Raw genomic sequence first — 19,899 nt, forward strand, 5'->3', positions numbered from 1 at the left:
GCCCGTGCCACAGATCGGATTTAAAGAGGTGACCATCAAAATCGGTAGAGTCGAACTGGCAGCACAGGGACTGATCATTGTAGATATTGACAAACATGAGAGTCACCCAAAAATAACTCTAGGAACTAATGTAATTGAAAATTGTCTTGCAGAGGTGATTTTCCTTTTACAGCAGGTTGCCAAAAACGCCAGCTCCGGCGAGCAGCGGGTGCTCCAGAAAGAGATCCGGGCACTGATGCGACGGCAACAGGTGGAACTCTCCGGCGGTGAGATTGGTAGCGTAAGAATGTGTGACCCTTTTCCTATTGCCATGACCCCAAAAAGTGAAATGATGATTTGGTGCCGGGCAGCTATTGGTCTGAGAGGTAGAGATTACCAGGCAATGGTAGAACCAGTTTACTCAGACAGTAGGCCCACCATCTTGACAGCACGGGGGGTGGTTAATGTACGCCATGGGAGGGTGACCGTTCGCATAATCAATATCGGGAAGAGGGAAGTGTACCTGCCCCGGTATGCCACGCTAGCCAAATTATATACCATTAACCAAAATGCTATACAATCTGTGGAACCCTTGCCTCCATCTCACCCGGAAGAAGGTAACGGCTCTAAGAAAACAATGGAGGACTGGTGTCAGCAACTACATTTGGGTACTGACTCCACTCCCTCACATCAGAAACAGGGAGTCTATCGGGTGGTTCAAGAGTACGAGAGAGTGTTTAGTAAACACCCGTTAGACTTCGGGCGGGTCAAGGGGGTAGAACACCACATCCCCATGGGAGACCATCCTCCCATAAAAGAGAGGTATCGACCCGTACCCCCTGCACACTACCAACACGCCAAGGGGATGCTTAGAGACATGAAGGAGGCTGGGGTGATCAGGGATAGCTGTAGCCCCTGGGCAGCTCCACTAGTCTTAGTCAGAAAAAAAGACAACACCATGAGGATGTGTGTAGATTACCGGAAAATCAACCGTATCACACACAAGGATGCGTACCCCTTACCAAGGATAGAGGAGTCATTGGCTGCTTTAAGATCTGCTAACTTCTTCTCTACCTTGGATCTCACTAGCGGGTACTGGCAGGTTCCTGTAGCAGAGGCGGACCGGGAGAAGACCGCATTCACCACCCCGATGGGACTTAGCGAGTTCACCTGCATGCCGTTCGGACTCTGCAACGCACCAGGAACCTTCCAACGACTAATGGAGTGTTGTCTGGGCCACAGAAACTTCGAGACGGTCCTGTTGTACCTGGACGATGTCATCGTATATTCCAAGACGTATGAGGACCACCTGAAACACCTGGCGGAAGTGTTCGAAGCTCTGGCGAGTTACGGCCTAAAGGTGAAACCCTCCAAGTGTCACCTCCTGAAACCAAAGGTGCAGTACCTGGGACACGTGGTGAGCGCTGACGGAGTGGCTCCCGACCCTGATAAGATCACCGCAATTAAGGAATGGCCAAGCCCCTCCAGCGTAAAAGAAGTGCGGCAGTTCCTCGGGTTGGTAGGCTACTACCGAAGGTTTACTCCCGGTTTCACCAAAAAGGCAGCACCTATGCAGGACCTCCTGATAGGCCAGTCCCGGAAGGCCAAGAACCAGAAGCCGCCCTTCAAATGGGAGGAGCTGGAAGAAGAGTCCTTCCGCCAGCTGAAGATGGCCCTCACGGGGGACGAAATCCTGGCGTACCCGGATTATAGCCAGCCCTTTATCCTCTACACCGACGCCAGTAACATCGGGCTAGGAGCCGTACTGTCCCAGATCCAGCAGGGGAAGGAACGAGTAATCGCCTACGCCAGCCGAAAGCTGCGACCCACCGAAAGGAACCCCGAGAATTACAGCTCATTTAAGCTAGAGTTCCTGGCCGTAGTATGGGCAGTCACCGAGCGCTTTAAGCATTACCTCGCTTCTTCCCGGTTCACCGTGTACACGGATAACAACCCGTTGACACACCTGGACACGGCAAGACTCGGTGCCCTGGAGCAGAGGTGGATGGCCCGTCTGTCCAACTACGAGTTCACAATCAAATACCGGGCCGGACGCTCCAATACCAACGCGGACGCCCTGTCCAGGATGCCCAACCTGCCGGACGAAGGAGAAGATCCGGAGGGACTGGAAGAAGTTGAACTCCCTGCGTTCCACCGTCATGGGACTATCCAGTACTCCCACCGGGTAAGGAGTAAGCAGGCTGCTACGTTGAACCCCTTACCTCACTACAACTGGGCGGAAACGCAAGACAGCGACCCTGCCGTCCGACTGGTGAAGGAGATGCTGACTCGCCCGGAGGCTTGCCTTGAACCAGACGCTCCGGAGGAAGCCAAACAACTATGGGCAGAGAGGAGTCGACTGTTCCTTTACAAGGGGAAGTTGTGCCGCAGAATGGTTAACTCCCGGACGCATGAACTACTCTGGCAAGTAGTGGTGCCACGAAGAGACGCAGCCATGGTGATGGAGGCATACCACGACGGAGCTGGACACTTCGGGTGGAAGAAGCTGGAGTTCCTGCTGCGCGAGCGATTCCACTGGGTAGGCATGAGGGGAACCATTGAGAAGTGGTGCAGAGACTGTGGCCCGTGCAACCTAAGAAGGAAGGACCGTGCCAGCCAGAAGACTCCCCTGCAGTCCATCGTCACCCGGCAGCCGATGGAACTGGTAGCCTTGGATCATGTAAAACTGACCCCAAGCAGAAGTGGCTACGTCTACGCACTAACCATCGTGGATCACTACTCCCGGTTCTTGGTTGTCGTTCCCGTCAAGGACTTAACAGCTCGAACAGCAGCGAGAGCCTTCCAGCAGCATTTCTGCCGTCCACACGGGTACCCGGACCAAGTGTTGACAGACCAGGGACCTGCCTTTGAAGCGGAGGTCTTCCAAGAATTCTGCACTCTGTATGGCTGCCGGAAGATAAGGACGACACCCTATCATCCGCAAACTAATGGACTTTGTGAGAAAATGAACCAGGTGGTAATGGATCTTCTGAAAACGTTGCCCCTGGAAGAACGCAGTCTGTGGCCTGAGAAGCTGCCCGATCTGGTGGACCTATATAACCACATCCCGGTAGGTTCCACCAACTGTACCCCGGCTTACCTAATGAGGGCAAGACCTGGTAAGTTACCTGTTGACCTGGAAATGGGAGTCCTGACACCCGAGGACACTTCACCAGAAGCAGACTGGGACACAGAGAGGCAGCAGCAGTACCGGAGAGTACAGGAGAGCGTGGAGCGAAGTCTCTGTCAGGCTAGGGAAAGACAAGAGAAAACTTACAACCAGTATGCTCCCGCTGTTCCCCTGGTACCCGGAGAGCAGGTCTTGAAGAGGAAGAGACGGCTCCACAAGTTGGACGACCAGTGGGAGAAGGACCCGTACACCGTACTGCCCTCAAGCCACGAGAACCCGAAGGTTTGTACCATCAGTAAAGACGGAGGGGAAACTACAGCCATTGTATCCCGGGACCACCTGAAGAAGTGTCCCGAACAACTGAGGAACCCTGAAGAGGAACAAGAAGACCATCGACCCGTAGAGGAAAGGGAAGATATGGTTAGTACTGTGCTCGGGGACTTCCCTCGGTCTTGGACTCAAGTCAATGGTGCAGTTGTGGTACCCGTACTCACCTTCCTCCAACCAGCATCCCAAGCACCTACGGAGCAACAGGTAGAGCTGGAAGAACAGCCGGTCCAGGAGGCAGAAGACCCCACACCCGCAGACCAGGAGGATCAACCCTCTGCTTGCAGTGAGCCTGCCATATCCCTAGTGAGCCAAAGAGCCGGTAGACAGCTGCCCAGTTTACCCTTGACAGCTCCTACACCCTGTAGTTCAGGGCTAGACAGTCAGCTTCGTAGGTCCACTAGGGCCACTAGAGGCCAGTTACCCGCACGCTGGAGGATTTAAAGTGTATAAATTGTTTTATTTATGTTTACCTGTGTATTGTTGCTTGTGTATAATTTTGTGTTTCTAGTTATTTTTAGGAATCCTTGGTGGATCTACCGGGAATCCTTGTACAATTAGTTGGAGCGTAACCCAGGATGGACTAGAGACTGTTAAGGACTCGGGGTAGGACAGACCCCTACCTGGTTACGTCTCCCTGTTTTGGTGAAATGGACACCTTTGTTTCTTCAAAGACTGCACCCGGTTGCGGACATGCCGTGACCACCTTTATGTGTTTCTTTATTGTATTGTTATTGTTATATCTTGTTATGTTTTTCTAAAATATGTTTAGTCCCGGAGTACTAAATTTCACTAGGGGGGAATGTGGCACCCCAGGGGTCTGGTTTCCACAGTAACAAGCAATGTTATGTCTGAGAGCAGGTGGGAGGTCTCTTGGCCAGGGATCCTGTGCATGCCACACCTCCTGCCCAGTCTTGGGAGGGGAAGACCTTCCCCTATATAAACCCGGGGCTGAAGCAGGGTTAGTCAGTCAAGGAGAGTAGAGACAAGAAACAGTCACAGGAAGAAACAGCAGAAGCTCAGTGGGAGCAATACTACTACAAGTCAGGGGCTGGCAGCTGCAGAGCTCGCCCTGACTGAGAAGCTTTCTTACCGGACCCGGCGTCCGAGGCTGTGGGGACTAACTCTTACCCAGCAGCAGAAGCCGACCGGCAGGGGATTTCAGGTCCTCAGGCCCAGAAACCCGAAGGCACGGTCACACGCGTGGGACCAGCGCCGCCATCGTGGAGCGGAAGCCATTAGAAGGCCCCGAGTCACCGGCCATACGGGTGAGCACCACACGGTACACTCAGGGACGTGGGCTACTTATATCCGCTTCTAGCAAGGTAGCCAGAAGAGTACAGTCAGTTTGGGAGGCCTACAACTCCGCCTGGCCAGGGGAGATCCCATCTGCTCAAGGACTGACCAGGCCCCGTTCGCTAGCAAGTACTCCGGGAGGGTCTATCGTTGTTACCAGTAAAGACCCTGAATTACACCGCACCGTCTCTGAGTGGTTCCTGCTACCCTCATCTTCCACGTCGGCTGCCCTGAGGCCATACCCCTCCCGTTGGGGGTTATACTATCACGCTGCACAATTCTACACCGGCCTCAGCGGTCTGCCCTGCAGCGGCAGCTCCATAGCTGCAAATCAACGGGTGGCGTAGTCGACACTCAAATAACATCTATCAAGACTGTCACACACTGAGTTGACTCCCTGGGCACGGACCGGGTCCCCGCCACTCGGAGACTACAACCCTCATCTGATCCGGTTCCGGGTAAGCCCCCGTGCGCGAGACGCTGCGCGACACAGCAGGCCCAGGGGCGCGTCAGATGCAACTTTATTAACAATGCACTCGTGTTTCAAGGCCGAACCAACTTCCTCCTCAGGCACATGCATATCAACTAAATAGTACAAGGGGGAAATGTAAACATAAAATAGCACCAAAGACACATAAGAGCTGTAGTTAGACGGGTTGTAAGAACAAGGAATTGTAACATCTAGGAGGCTCCTGAAATAATTAGGAAGACTTAACGGATTTCTGGAAAAGTTGGCGGATTTCCTGGCTGTGCCGAAGCACCCTCAAACTTCCTGGAAATAAGTGCTTCTGGACAGTTTCTTGTGCATGATGCGTAGATGCCCCATTATCAGATGTAACCTTGGTGTCCAATCACACACATAAGGGAAAGGAAACAGGGCATAGAGAATGTGTGACCTATAATTATTGTCATTGCCTCAGAAATCGCCATATATGTCCTCTCTAAAGGGTACTTAGGGTCTGGAGTTGAGGAACATTGCTCCATAACATGCAATATACTCTGAATGGCCACTTAATTATGGACACCTGTCTTTCACAATTGGAGCTTCCCTTTATGAAAACTAAACACCGGTGTGTTACATAAAAAGAAGGGAGTCTGCGTTGTGCCAGAAACGTGTCAGGTTTTATACGGTTTCCTTGGATCCTTGTTTTTAATGGCTTGTGAATAAACTGGATTTTAACGTTGGATGGTTATGCCGGATTCCTTTCTCCCTCCTCCTCCTCATGGCTGTGCCTCACCAGCAAAAGCGGCATCCTCCACGTATATCTCCATCCTGGACTTTGCAGCGTGGTGAGCACCATCCATTTTCTCCTTTTCTCTGATTGTTTCCATAGATCACTTTTTGTGTGAATCTACATTAGAATGGAAAAATCGCGTGATCTGAGTGGCTTTGAATAAGGCATGGTCATCGATGCTTGGCTAGCTGGTGCCTGTAAAGTCATAGATTGGTTCCACACAAGACAGCGAGTTTTCCTTTCTTCCTTGGCGTTAGCATTCTCCTTATCTAAAGGGGTTTTCCAGGTATAATTTTTCGTCTCCATTGACTTCTGTTAGGTTAAAGTTATAAGCTCAGGTGTTACTCAGCCTCCCCAGGTCTAGTGCTGCCTCACTGCCGCTGCTCTGGTCTTTGCTGACAACCTTTCAGTGGTAACATCATAACTACAGCACATTTGCCAGCAACAGTCGATCACTTGGCTCTGTGGTTGGTGACACCTACGTGGGCAGATCCCCTGAGCCCAGTGATTGGCTGCAGTGTTCATATGCACTGTAGTTGTGATGTCACCACTGCAGCCTGTCAGTAATGACCAGGGCAGCGGCAGACAGGCAGGGAAACACCTTTTATAGTTGAGCAACAAGCTTTGCAGGACCCTAGTCCAGTGGCCACGACGGTGGTCCGGAAATGTCGGCAAGTAGGAGGAGGCTTGCAGGGCTCTGTTCAGCAGCGGACTACCAACGTGGCTACTGGGCTATGGTCCTGCAAAGCTTTTCCCAGCTGTAGTGGGTTTATTATTTTAATGTAATGGAAACTCACGGAGATGAAAAACTTCCACCATGAAAAATGCTTCAGTCCTTAGTTGTCCTTATGAGATGGGGTATAAATATCTTTCTTATGGAAACTGAACTTGCAAAATTCTAAATCTCTTTATTTTCAATATATAATTGAGAATTGTAATATCATCTTATGAACATATATGAATTTACTTTAGCTAATAACAATGGTGATAGCAGAGGGGCCGAGCATTCATCAGCGAGGTCTATTGCAATAAGTGAGTGTGACTGCACCTGGGACATTAGCTGCGCCCCGGAACTGAACGCTTGTGCTCCTGCACCTGGGGGAACTTTATCCCGCACGGACGTTGCCGTGGTGACGCGGACACTCACTTCCGGAAGTAGAAAGTATGGTAGGGAAAATAAAACGTGTTCGGCAGAAGCTGCATGTGGCGGCTGTAAGGGTTAATTCTCCTGGAGAAAATGCCCCCATTGCTCCGGACTACAAGACCCCCGATGCCCCGGAGCTGTCTGTGCCGCTGTCCTGGAGCAAACCGGTGGGAGGAAAGGTGAGAAGACACATGGCTGCATGGGACGTGTATGGCTGCAGTGATGCTATTGTTACACCCACCATAGCCTTACATGCACTGCCATGTAAGAGGGCGCACCGAGCACTGCATCCAGCTATCTCCCTAGAGGTGCAGATCCGTAGAAAGAGGCGGCCATCTACTGATCACAGATGGGGACATCTACCCACTGCCATCATCATCTGGTCACTGATGGGAGGGAGGGCATCTACCCACTGCCATCATCATCTGGTCACTGATGGGGGGAGGGTGCATCTACCCACTGCCATCATCATCTGGTCACTGATGGGAGGGAGGGCATCTACCCACTGCCATCATCATCTGGTCAGTGATGGGGGGGGTGCATCTACCCACTGCCATCATCATCTGGTCACTGATGGGGGGAGGGTGCATCTACCCACTGCCATCATCATCTGGTCACTGATGGGAGGGAGGGCATCTACCCACTGCCATCATCATCTGGTCACTGATGGGGGGAGGGTGCATCTACCCACTGCCATCATCATCTGGTCACTGATGGGAGGGAGGGCATCTACCCACTGCCATCATCATCTGGTCAGTGATGGGGGGGTGCATCTACCCACTGCCATCATCATCTGGTCACTGATGGGGGGAGGGTGCATCTACCCACTGCCATCATCATCTGGTCACTGATGGGAGGGAGGGCATCTACCCACTGCCATCATCATCCGGTCACTGATGGGAGGGAGGGCATCTACCCACTGCCATCATCATCCGGTCACTGATGGGGGGAGGGTGCATCTACCCACTGCCATCATCATCCGGTCACTGATGGGGGGAGGGTGCATCTACCCACTGCCATCATCATCCGGTCACTGATGGGGGGAGGGTGCATCTACCCACTGCCATCATCATCCGGTCACTGATGGGGGGAGGGTGCATCTACCCACTGCCATCATCATCTGGTCACTGATGGGGGGGGGGTGCATCTACCCACTGCCATCATCATCTGGTCAGTGATGGGGGGGGGTGCATCTACCCACTGCCATCATCATCTGGTCAGTGATGGGGGGGGGTGCATCTACCCACTGCCATCATCATCTGGTCACTGAGGGGGAGGGCATCTACCCACTGCCATCATCATCTGGTCACTGACGGGGAGGGGGAGGGCATCTACCCACTGCCATCATCATCTGGTCAGTGATGGGGGGGGGGGCGGGGTGCATCTACCCACTGCCATCATCATCTGGTCAGTGATGGGGGGGGGTGCATCTACCCACTGCCATCATCATCTGGTCAGTGATGGGGGGGTGCATCTACCCACTGCCATCATCATCTGGTCAGTGATGGGGGGGTGCATCTACCCACTGCCATCATCATCTGGTCAGTGATGGGGGGGTGCATCTACCCACTGCCATCATCATCTGGTCAGTGATGGGGGGGTGCATCTACCCACTGCCATCATCATCTGGTCACTGATGGGGGGAGGGTGCATCTACCCACTGCCATCATCATCTGGTCACTGATGGGGGGAGGGTGCATCTACCCACTGCCATCATCATCTGGTCAGTGATGGGGGGGGGGTGCATCTACCCACTGCCATCATCATCTGGTCACTGACGGGGAGGGGGAGGGCATCTACCCACTGCCATCATCATCTGGTCACTGACGGGGAGGGGGAGGGCATCTACCCACTGCCATCATCATCTGGTCACTGACGGGGAGGGGGAGGGCATCTACCCACTGCCATCATCATCTGGTCAGTGATGGGGGGGGGGGGCGGGATGCATCTACCCACTGCCATCATCATCTGGTCAGTGATGGGGGGGGGGGGGGTGCATCTACCCACTGCCATCATCATCTGGTCAGTGATGGGGGGGTGCATCTACCCACTGCCATCATCATCTGGTCAGTGATGGGGGGGTGCATCTACCCACTGCCATCATCATCTGGTCAGTGATGGGGGGGTGCATCTACCCACTGCCATCATCATCTGGTCAGTGATGGGGGGGTGCATCTACCCACTGCCATCATCATCTGGTCAGTGATGGGGGGGTGCATCTACCCACTGCCATCATCATCTGGTCAGTGATGGGGGGGTGCATCTACCCACTGCCATCATCATCTGGTCAGTGATGGGGGGGTGCATCTACCCACTGCCATCATCATCTGGTCAGTGATTGGGGGGTGCATCTACCCACTGCCATCATCATCTGGTCAGTGATGGGGGGGTGCATCTACCCACTGCCATCATCATCTGGTCACTGACGGGGAGGGGGAGGGCATCTACCCACTGCCATCATGATCTGGTCACTGACGGGGGGGGGATGCATCTACCGACTGCCATCATCATCTGGTCACTGATGGGGGGGGGGGGATGCATCTACCCACTGCCATCATCATCTGGTCACTGATGGGGCGGGTGCATCTACCCACTGCCATCATCATCTGGTCAGTGATGGGGCGGGTGCATCTACCCACTGCCATCATGATCTGGTCACTGATGGGGAGGGGGAGGGCATCTACCCACTGCCATCATGATCTGGTCACTGATGGGGTGGGGGGGGGATGCATCTACCCACTGCCATCATGATCTGGTCACTGATGGGGTGGGGGGGGATGCATCTACCCACTGCCATCATGATCTGGTCACTGATGGGGGGGGGATGCATCTACCCACTGCCATCATGATCTGGTCACTGATGGGGGGGGTGCATCTACCCACTGCCATCATGATCTGGTCACTGATGGGGGGGATGCATCTACCCACTGCCATCATGATCTGGTCACTGATGGGGGGGGGGGGGGGGATGCATCTACCCACTGCCATCATCATCTGGTCACTGACGGGGGGGGGGGGGGATGCATCTACCCACTGCCATCATCATCTGGTCACTGACGGGGGGGGGGGGATGCATCTACCCACTGCCATCATCATCTGGTCACTGACGGGGGGGAGGGCATCTACCCACTGCCATCATGATCTGGTCACTGACGGGGGGGAGGGCATCTACCCACTGCCATCATGATCTGGTCACTGACGGGGGGGAGGGCATCTACCCACTGCCATCATGATCTGGTCACTGACGGGGGGGAGGGCATCTACCCACTGCCATCATGATCTGGTCACTGACGGGGGGGAGGGCATCTACCCACTGCCATCATGATCTGGTCACTGACGGGGGGGAGGGCATCTACCCACTGCCATCATGATCTGGTCACTGACGGGGGGGAGGGCATCTACCCACTGCCATCATGATCTGGTCACTGACGGGGGGGAGGGCATCTACCCACTGCCATCATGATCTGGTCACTGACGGGGGGGAGGGCATCTACCCACTGCCATCATGATCTGGTCACTGACGGGGGGGGATGGCATCTACCCACTGCCATCATGATCTGGTCACTGACGGGGGAGGGGTGGGAGGAAAGGTGAGAAGACACATGGCTGCATGGGACGTGTATGGCTGCAGTGATGCTATTGTTACACCCACCATAGCCTTACATGCGCTGCCATGTAAGAGGGCGCACCGAGCACTGCACCCAGCTATCTCCCTACAGGTGCAGATCCGTAGAAAGACGCGGCCATCTACTGATCACAGATGGGGGCATCTACCCACTGCCATCATCATCTGGCCACTGATGGGGGGAGGGTGCATCTACCCACTGCCATCATCATCTGGTCACTGACGGGGAGGGGGAAGGCATCTACCCACTGCCATCATGATCTGGTCACTGATGGGGGGGGGGGGGGGGGGGGATGCATCTACCCACTGCCATCATCATCTGGTCACTGATGGGGGGGGGGGGGGGGAGGGATGCATCTACCCACTGCCATCATCATGTGGTCAGTGATGGGGGGGTGCATCTACCCACTGCCATCATCATCTGGCCACTGATGGGGGGAGGGTGCATCTACCCACTGCCATCATGATCTGGTCAGTGACGGGAGGGGGGGGGGGATGCATCTACCCACTGCCATCATCATCTGGCCACTGATGGGGGGAGGGTGCATCTACCCACTGCCATCATCATCTGGTCACTGATGGGGGGGGGTGCATCTACCCACTGCCATCATCATCTGGTCACTGATGGGGGGGGGGGGGGTGCATCTACCCACTGCCATCATCATCTGGTCAGTGATGGGGGGGGGGGGCATCTACCCACTGCCATCATGATCTGGTCACTGACAGGGGGGGGGGGGCATCTACCCACTGCCATCTTCTCATCACAGATGGAGGAGATTGCAGTGGGTAGAGGCCCACGTCTGGGATTGGGAGATGGCAGCGGGCAGAGGCCCTCTGTTGTCGTCTGATCACTTGTCGGCATGGCTGCCATTAATGTCAGTTTGATCTCTAAACAATCACAGCATGCAGCACTGATCTTACCATGAAGCCATGTTGACACGTTTAACATTTGCTCAGTACTTTACCTCAGTATTTGTAATACAAACCCAGGAGTGGAACAATCAGAGGAAAAGTATAATAGAAACAAGTCACCACTTCTGGATTTATCACCCACTCCTGGTTTTAGCTTACAAATACTGATATAAAATTCTGACCAAATACTGAACATGTGAACATGGCCTTAAATTGATGAAAAACGTAAAGGACCCTGGTATAAGGGATTAATCAGTCAATAGATTGGGAATATATTTCATAAGTGCTGGTCACCCAAGTCCCAGCAATTACTTTTTTTTTTTTTTATTGCTGTTGCTGCAAAATAATGTGTCTTCAAGAACTATTTTATGCCGTATGATCTTCATCAGCCAATCGCTGGCCAGCGTGGTGACGTTATCTTAGAGGTAAAATTAGGTATGTTGTGAAGTTTATTTTGATTTCCTCTACCAATTGCCTTGTGTTTGACTTATGCTGACAGTGCTGATATTGAAATCAATAGTGACTGTGTGGTGTGAGAGGGTGCCAGGATCCAAGCTTACAGAATGCATCTCTTGTTATATTCCTATATAATCACATTAAAATTTCAAAAGATTTGTTGTCTCATCTTCATTAATGGGTAAAATTATAAAGTGCTTGCAAAAACAAGCAACTCTGCAATATACTTCTTATTAAAAATCCTCTTTTCTCGAAGAATTTTTAATTCTATTGATTACAGCTCATTGTCAAGGTTACAGGCCACCCTCCAGTATCAGAGTGGCCGGTTACCTAGGCGAGGATTGCACACTGCTTGCAGGCTCTAATGGTGTGAAGCTGGTCTGATCCCGCCATCTGCTGTGCCACTGTGCTTCTCCCATTCTGCAGATGCAAAACTGCCTTTGCTAGCAGCATGGGTGAGTATGAGTTTGTCATCTGATCACTGATGGGGGGCATCTACTCACTGCCATCATCAATCATTTGATCACTGATGGGGGGCATCTACCCACTGCCATCATCAGTCATCTGATCACTGATGTGGGGCATCTACCCACTGCCATCATCAGTCATCTGATCACTGATGTGGGGCATCTACCCACTGCCATCATCAGTCATCTGATCACTGATGTGGGGCATCTACCCACTGCCATCATCAGTCATCTGATCACTGATGTGGGGCATCTACCCACTGCCATCATCAGTCATCTGATCACTGATGTGGGGCATCTACCCACTGCCATCATCAGTCATCTGATCACTGATGGGGGGCATATACCCACTGCCATCATCAGTCATCTGATCACTGATGGGGGGCATCTACCCATTGCCATCATCAGTCATCTGATCACTGATGGGGGGCATCTACCCATTGCCATCATCAGTCATCTGATCACTGATGGGGGGGGGGGGATGCATCTACCCACTGCCATCATGATCTGGTCACTGATGGGGGGGGGGGGGGGGGGCATCTACCCACTGCCATCATCAGTCATCTGATCACTGATGGGGGGCATATACCCACTGCCATCATCAGTCATCTGATCACTGATGGGGGGCATCTACCCATTGCCATCATCAGTCATCTGATCACTGATGGGGGGCATCTACCCACTGCCATCATCAGTCATCTGATCACTGATGGGGGGGCATCTACCCACTGCCATCATCAGTCATCTGATCACTGATGGGGGGGCATCTACCCACTGCCATCATCAGTCATCTGATCACTGATGGGGGGGCATCTACCCACTGCCATCATCAGTCATCTGATCACTGATGCGGGGGGGGGGGGCATCTACCCACTGCCATCATCAGTCATCTGATCACTGATGGGGGACAATCAGCACCATCATACTGATGGTCTGAACTATTGATCTTTAGGAGCACACTGCCCCCCTAAGAAACCCAGAAGCAGAGGAGTGGTGTCTTCTGTGTGTTGGATGAGACTCGTCCATTCAACTCTGAGTGCATAAAAAAAATTGGATTCTATACGGAGCCACCCTTTAAACATCAGATTTTTACGGATACATTGCAGTTTTTAACATAGGAAACTGCATTTGATCTAGCTAAGTTTTAAACTGCTCATAAATAAAAATGTCATACAGAGAAAAGGATAGAAAAATGTTTCTGGATGAAAGTCGTATGATTTTATTATATGGACATGTGATCCTAAAGTCACCTGCAGAAATGCGCTAACAATATAAAGCCTGAAACAGATTTAACCACATCTTGCAGAGAGGCTGCTACGTGTGACCGTTTCCTCACTGCTGATAATATCTGTTTCATTTGTTACCTAATTGACAAGAACAATTCAAGAAATAGTAAAAAAAAACTTTTAAAAACTTTTCTTTTTTTTAGGACTGGGCATTATTGTCCCCGAATATCTTTGCATCAACTACAATTGAGCCTGAAAATTTAACTCAGAAGTTAGAAGTGGAAACAAAAAGTTTGGTGTCTGCCGAAAAAGGTATTTCATAATCTGATATGTTTAACACTTCATTCTCATAGGATGTATTGATAACTTTGCTCTTCCACAGTGATGGTTATATTATGGCTGAAGGGCAGGCTTATAAGGAACCAATAAGACACTTTTCACAGCAGTCTGGAAGTGTCATTTCTTGCATCCCATCCATTCATTCTGAATGCTTTCATTATGGGCAGTTGTGTCATGTAATGCCTGTCTGACCACCAGTGTAGTAAATGTTCTTCCTGTGAACTGCACGATGACATCCACATGGCGGCTCTCAGACCCTCCGTCTTTGCCAAGTTTTCCCCTCCTTGTTCATCTGTTTGTCCCTAATGCAGATTGTCATTTGTTTCCTTGTTAGAGAGCGATGATACAGTAATTTGCTTCAAAGTTATAAAACTCTGATTCCCATTGACTAATTATATTTGTACTGTATGCTGGTTCTCTATTGTATCAAATTCACAGCCTGTATAGGATTATAGGTACAGAAATCAGTCAGTATGCACCGCAAAACATGTACCATAAAAAGTAACTTTTATTATTAATATTTAAAATACATGATTATCTAACCAATCTTAGACATAAAATACTACCACCAAAATAAACCACATACCAAGGGGTCAATTAGGTCAGGGAAGAAGTTATATAAAATCACCCTATTATGTAGCTATCATGCCTTGCCTTGCCACGGAGGTTGGCACTCTAAATGCGCAATTGGCGCCATGGTTCACCAATGCCTGACCTTGATAAACCCTACTGGGTCCTAGCCAACCAAAATACCATTTACCAAATACCAATGTTACATGAAGATATTAATAAGCGACATAAATACATCAAACAATTAATGGTATAAAGTGCCAAGTGCACAGTACAAATTTGATCACCGACCTAGTACCAACATCAGTCAGATTACCAATAATAATAAACGTCATTGAAATCATAACCCACTTTGCCATTGATAGTATAAAGCTAAATATATGCCCCAGATTCTAAATATATGCCCCAGATTCTAATGGTGCAATGTATGGTATCAAGGTGGCTGATGCCTGTAGAAAATATCTATGCAGGTACTTGTGAAAGGAAATAGACAACATTACTTACAGTATAAGTCCGAGGATATACCCAACACTAATTATAGTGTTCAACTCAATATAAACGGAGGGATATATCCTATATTAATTCCAGTGTTAACTGGAGGCGTTTCCCCTATCAAAAGTTTCCTCAGGAGTGCTGAACTGGATAATGCGATATAAAAATATAAATGTAGCGATACTTAGCTGACTTTTGCTGTCATCGTTTCAGAAAAAATGATGCCAAACAATGAAGATTCATAGGACACACAGGGCATAGTACCCATAGATGGGATAGGAAGATCAGGCAAACAACCCAGCAATCGGATATTAACTAATACATGTATACTCAAGGCATATGCTACAGCCTCTACATTATTCTCTAATAATTTCCTAAAAGAAAGGTTGCTGGAGAGTGTAAATACAAAGATATACTGTACTTGCATGGACACTTGTATTTGTAGATTAGTCTATGTGGGGTCAGGACTCGGGCTCAGCTTTTGAAGAACCTCATGCACTCTGCAGATGAGCATTATTTCTGTTTTGATTGCTCAGTTGTCGCTCCCCCAATCACTATGGTCATATGCAGATTCCTTTCTTATTAAATGTGTACAGGAATGGCAGCTGCTGCTTTTGGTATGTTATTTCAGTGTCAACCGCTTATGTAAGACCTGCTGGATCAGCACCTGATACTTAATGCTGTCATCTGGCTGCAATATTATATCTACACTTAGAGTAATGATAAAACAGAGCTCATCCATCTAAAAAGTCTTACTTGTAATACTAAAAGGGTTCTAGACTAATGTTAATAAGTATCTGCCGATCAAGGTCTAATGCTTGTCTGAAAAATCATATAGCAGGGATCTGTTGTAAATGACTTCCATCATCAGCTCCTTGCTCCCTTTCTAACAGGTGGGTGAGGATGCCTTTGGGTTGAATTGCATGCAGTATTAGCTCTGATTTGGAGCTTTGGCTTCCAGCATTCATAGATTGCACAATAAGGTTATGTGCACACTTTGAGTATTTGCAGCAGATTTTTCTTCTGCAAAAAACAGTGTTGGCAGGAAAATGCTGCTTAAAATATTCACGTTTTTGCATACTTTTTTTGTGTTTTTTACTTGTTCCCGTCCCACCGATTTTCATTTGAAAGGATGAAAAATGCTGCAAAAACCGCTGAAAGACTTGTCATGCTGCAGATTTAAAAAACAAAACAAAAAACTTTGTAGGTTCAAATCTGCAAGGAAAAAATAAGTAAGCTTGTGCATGACATTTCAGAAATCTCATTCACTTTGCTGGTACTAGAAAAGACTGTTTTTTGTTTTTTTTTCTCTGCGGGAAAAAGAACGCAACAAATATGCTATGGATAGGCCATCAATGTAAAAGTAGTGGACAACCTCTTTAAGGGCTCTTTCACACGTCTGTATCTCCGGTACGAGTGCTGACCGTTTCCACACGTACCGTAAATGAAGTACCTTTTGAGCAAATACTTTTTTTATTCAGGCATCATTGACTGGCTATGAGTTTTATTATGCATGAAACATTGACCAAGAGCTTTCATATGGCAACGAAAATCCTGCCTTCCTCTTGCAGACATGTGGCGCACTATGCACATTTGCTAAAAGAGTGCTGCTGCCCATTTTGTCTGCCAAAGTAGAGTGCTGCTCTGGATGGAGCTGTGTGATCTAGAGTGCTATCCCCTCCTGCCTGTGATTTTTTTTTTTAACCTTTCAGAGTGCCATCCACTGCTGCCACCTTTCCATAGTGCCACCCACAGCCACTACTGCTTCCAGTGGTCCACCTTCCTGAGTACCTTCATGTCGCCTATGGATTGGTATTTCAGGATTCCACTCACACTCCTACTGCCTGCCTATGGTTTCGCCTTGCAGAGTGCCATCCACTCTTGCTGCCTGCTTATGGTTTTGCCTTGCAGAGTGCCACCAGCTGTTGCTGTTTTGAAGGTTTTTTTTATTATTTTTCTATCTTCAGGAGTGTACTGCTCTTCTGCCTCCCAGCTTTATGCTTGCTGGGGTAGTGCACTCCTGAAGATTGACACTTCGGGTTGGCGGCATGGCTGAGCACAAATTGTATACTTTCCCATCACTGCCATTCCCATGGGAGATGCGTCAGGACACTTAGGCTGGTCAACTCCAGCAATCCTGCCTGATTCAAAGCAGCAGTTGCAAGCTGTTTAATAAAGAGCTTGCAATGTGCGCTACTTGCCCAAGAAATTGGCCACATCCTAAGATAGTTGGGAACGTGAATTAAAAATCCCTCTGTTCTTGAGAATGAAGCAAATATTTCATAGGACGTAAATTGCAATGTTGCTTGTTTTTACTAGCACTTTTACAATGTCACCCATTCAGTACAAGATGAGGTAAACCATTTAATTTTTGATGCTTTCCACCATGCAGTCTTCAGTTATGGTTTCTGAGTGCAGTTTTCTTGTTTCAAGAAAAGTACGGTTTCATTTCACTTTTGATGTTGCCACAATTCTTTTCTTTTAAAGTCATCCTCCATAAATGGCAAGCTCCTAAAATTGTGTATGTATTACATATTTTTCATTTCTGCAAATTATGTATTTCTACTTACAGTGGTGTGAAAGTGTTTGCCCCCTTCCTGATTTCTTATTCTTTTGCATGTTTGTCACACTTAAAGAACACAAAACAAATTTAAATATTAGACAAAAATAACACAAGTAAGTACAAATTGCAGTTTTTAAATGAAGGTCTTTATTATTAAGGGAAAAAGAAATCCAAACCTACAGGGCCCTGTGTGAAAAAGTGATTGCCCCCTAAACCTAGTAACTGTTTGGGTCACCCTTAGCAGCAACAACTGCAATCAAGCGTTTGTGATAACTGGCAATGAGTATTTTACAACTTTCTGGAAAAATTTTGACCCATTCATATTTGCAAAATTGTTATAATTGTGCCACATTGGAGGGTTTCCAAGCATGAACCGCCTTTTTAAGGTCATGCCACAGCATCTCAATTGGATTAAGGTCAGGACTTTGACTAGGCCACTCCAGTGTCTTAATTTTGTTTTTTCTTAAGCCATTCAGAGGTGGACTTGCTGGTGTGTTTTGGATCATTGTCCTGCTGCATAACCCTAGTGCTCTTCAGCTTGAGATCACGAACAGATGGCCGGACTTTCGCCTTCAGGATTTTTTGATGGACAGCAGAATCCATGGTTCCATTTACCACAGCAAGTCTTCCAGGTCCTGAAGCAGCAAAACAGCCCCAGACCATCACACTACCACCACCATGTTTTACTGTTTGTATGATGTTCCTTTTCTGAAATGCTGTGTTACTTCTATGCCAGATGTAATGGGACATACACCTTCCAAAAAGTTCAACTTTTGTCTCGTCAGTTCACAGAGTATTCTCCCAAAAGTCTTGGCGATCATCAAGATGTTTTCTGGCAAAACTGAGACTAGCCGTTTATGTTCTTTTTGCTCACTAGTGGTTTTCGTCTTGGAACTCTGCCATGCATACCATTTTTGCCCAGTCTCATTCTTATGGTGAAGTCATGAACACCTTAACTGAGGCAAGTGAGGCCCGCAGTTCTTTTGATGTTATTGGAGGGGTCTTTTGTGACTCTTGGATGAGTCGTCGCTGTGCCCTTGTGGTAATTTTGGTCGGCCGGACATTCCTGGGAAGGTTCACCACTGTTCCATGTTTGCACCATTTGTGGATAATGGCTCTCACTGTGGTTCGCTGGGAGTCCCAAAGCTTTAGAAATGGCTTTATAACCTTTTCCAGACTGATCAACCTCAATTACTTTGTTTCTGATTTGTTTCTGAATTTCTTTGGATTGCAGCATGATATCTAGCTTTTGAGGATCTTTTGGTCTACTTCACTTTGTCAGGCAGTGATTTCTTGATTGAGAACATGTGTGGCTAGGGAAATTGAACTCAGCTTCCCAAAGATGTGATGAATTAAATGTGGTGTGGTAAGACTACTCTATCGGCTGTTTTCAGAAGTAGGCTCAGGAAGCTATTTCCTCTGCCGGTTTATTGTAACTGCATAAAGCACTGCAGGTGCATCAAAATAAACTCAGCCTTTCTGGCATAATGGCAAAACAAAAGATAAACAATAGCACAGTCCATATATGTGTGTGGGGTTTTGCCCGCACAAGTTATAGCACACCCTTCAGCTCCTCCTGAGCTATGACTTTCCAGTCTGTAGACCTTGCCTCCCCAAACACACAACCACAGAAAAAAAATAGTGACTGAGCATTTAACCTTGCTCGGCCAAACCCTGAGGTGGAGATATGGGAGGGAAGTCATTCACACAAAACCACTCCCTTTAGGTGATTTAACCCCCCCCAACATATAACCTGCTGGAGAAAATGTGTAGGTTCAGTTTGCTAAGGCGAGAAGCCATAGCGAAACATACCTCTTCTTACATATACCACCAGTGACTCTGTCACAGTGCTTTTTGTTTTAAGGAGGATGGGGATCACTTTTTCACACCTGACCCTGTAGGTTTGGATTTCTTTTTCCCTTAATAATAAAGACCTTCATTTAAAAACTGCATTTTGTGGTTACTTGTGTTATTTTTGTCTAATATTTAAATTTGTTTTGTGATCTGAAACATTTAAGTGTGACAAACATGCAAAAGAAAAAGAAATCATGAAGGGGGAAAACACTTTTTCACACCACTGTAGATAAAAATACACTTGTATAATTGCTTAAGGGAGTATTTTTACCCTGCTGTAAAAT

General features: G+C 48.7%; 1 protein-coding gene across 1 annotated transcript in view; it reads left to right on the forward strand.

The window, feature by feature from the left end:
- The first annotated feature begins 7,060 nt into the window (after window positions 1–7,060).
- Window positions 7,061–19,899, forward strand: part of SLX9 (SLX9 ribosome biogenesis factor) — a 165,359-nt gene continuing 152,520 nt past the window's right edge. Inside the window, exons 1-2 of the mRNA XM_073646554.1 lie at window positions 7,061–7,290; window positions 14,001–14,109. Coding sequence (XP_073502655.1) covers window positions 7,132–7,290; window positions 14,001–14,109 — 268 coding nt within the window. The 5' untranslated portion in view covers window positions 7,061–7,131. The remainder of the gene's footprint in view (window positions 7,291–14,000; window positions 14,110–19,899) is intronic.

This window comes from Phyllobates terribilis, unplaced genomic scaffold (genome assembly GCF_046119375.1).
Source record: "Phyllobates terribilis strain yellow unplaced genomic scaffold, ASM4611937v1 Scaffold_9__5_contigs__length_417890890, whole genome shotgun sequence".
NCBI classification, from domain to species: Eukaryota; Metazoa; Chordata; class Amphibia; order Anura; family Dendrobatidae; genus Phyllobates; species Phyllobates terribilis.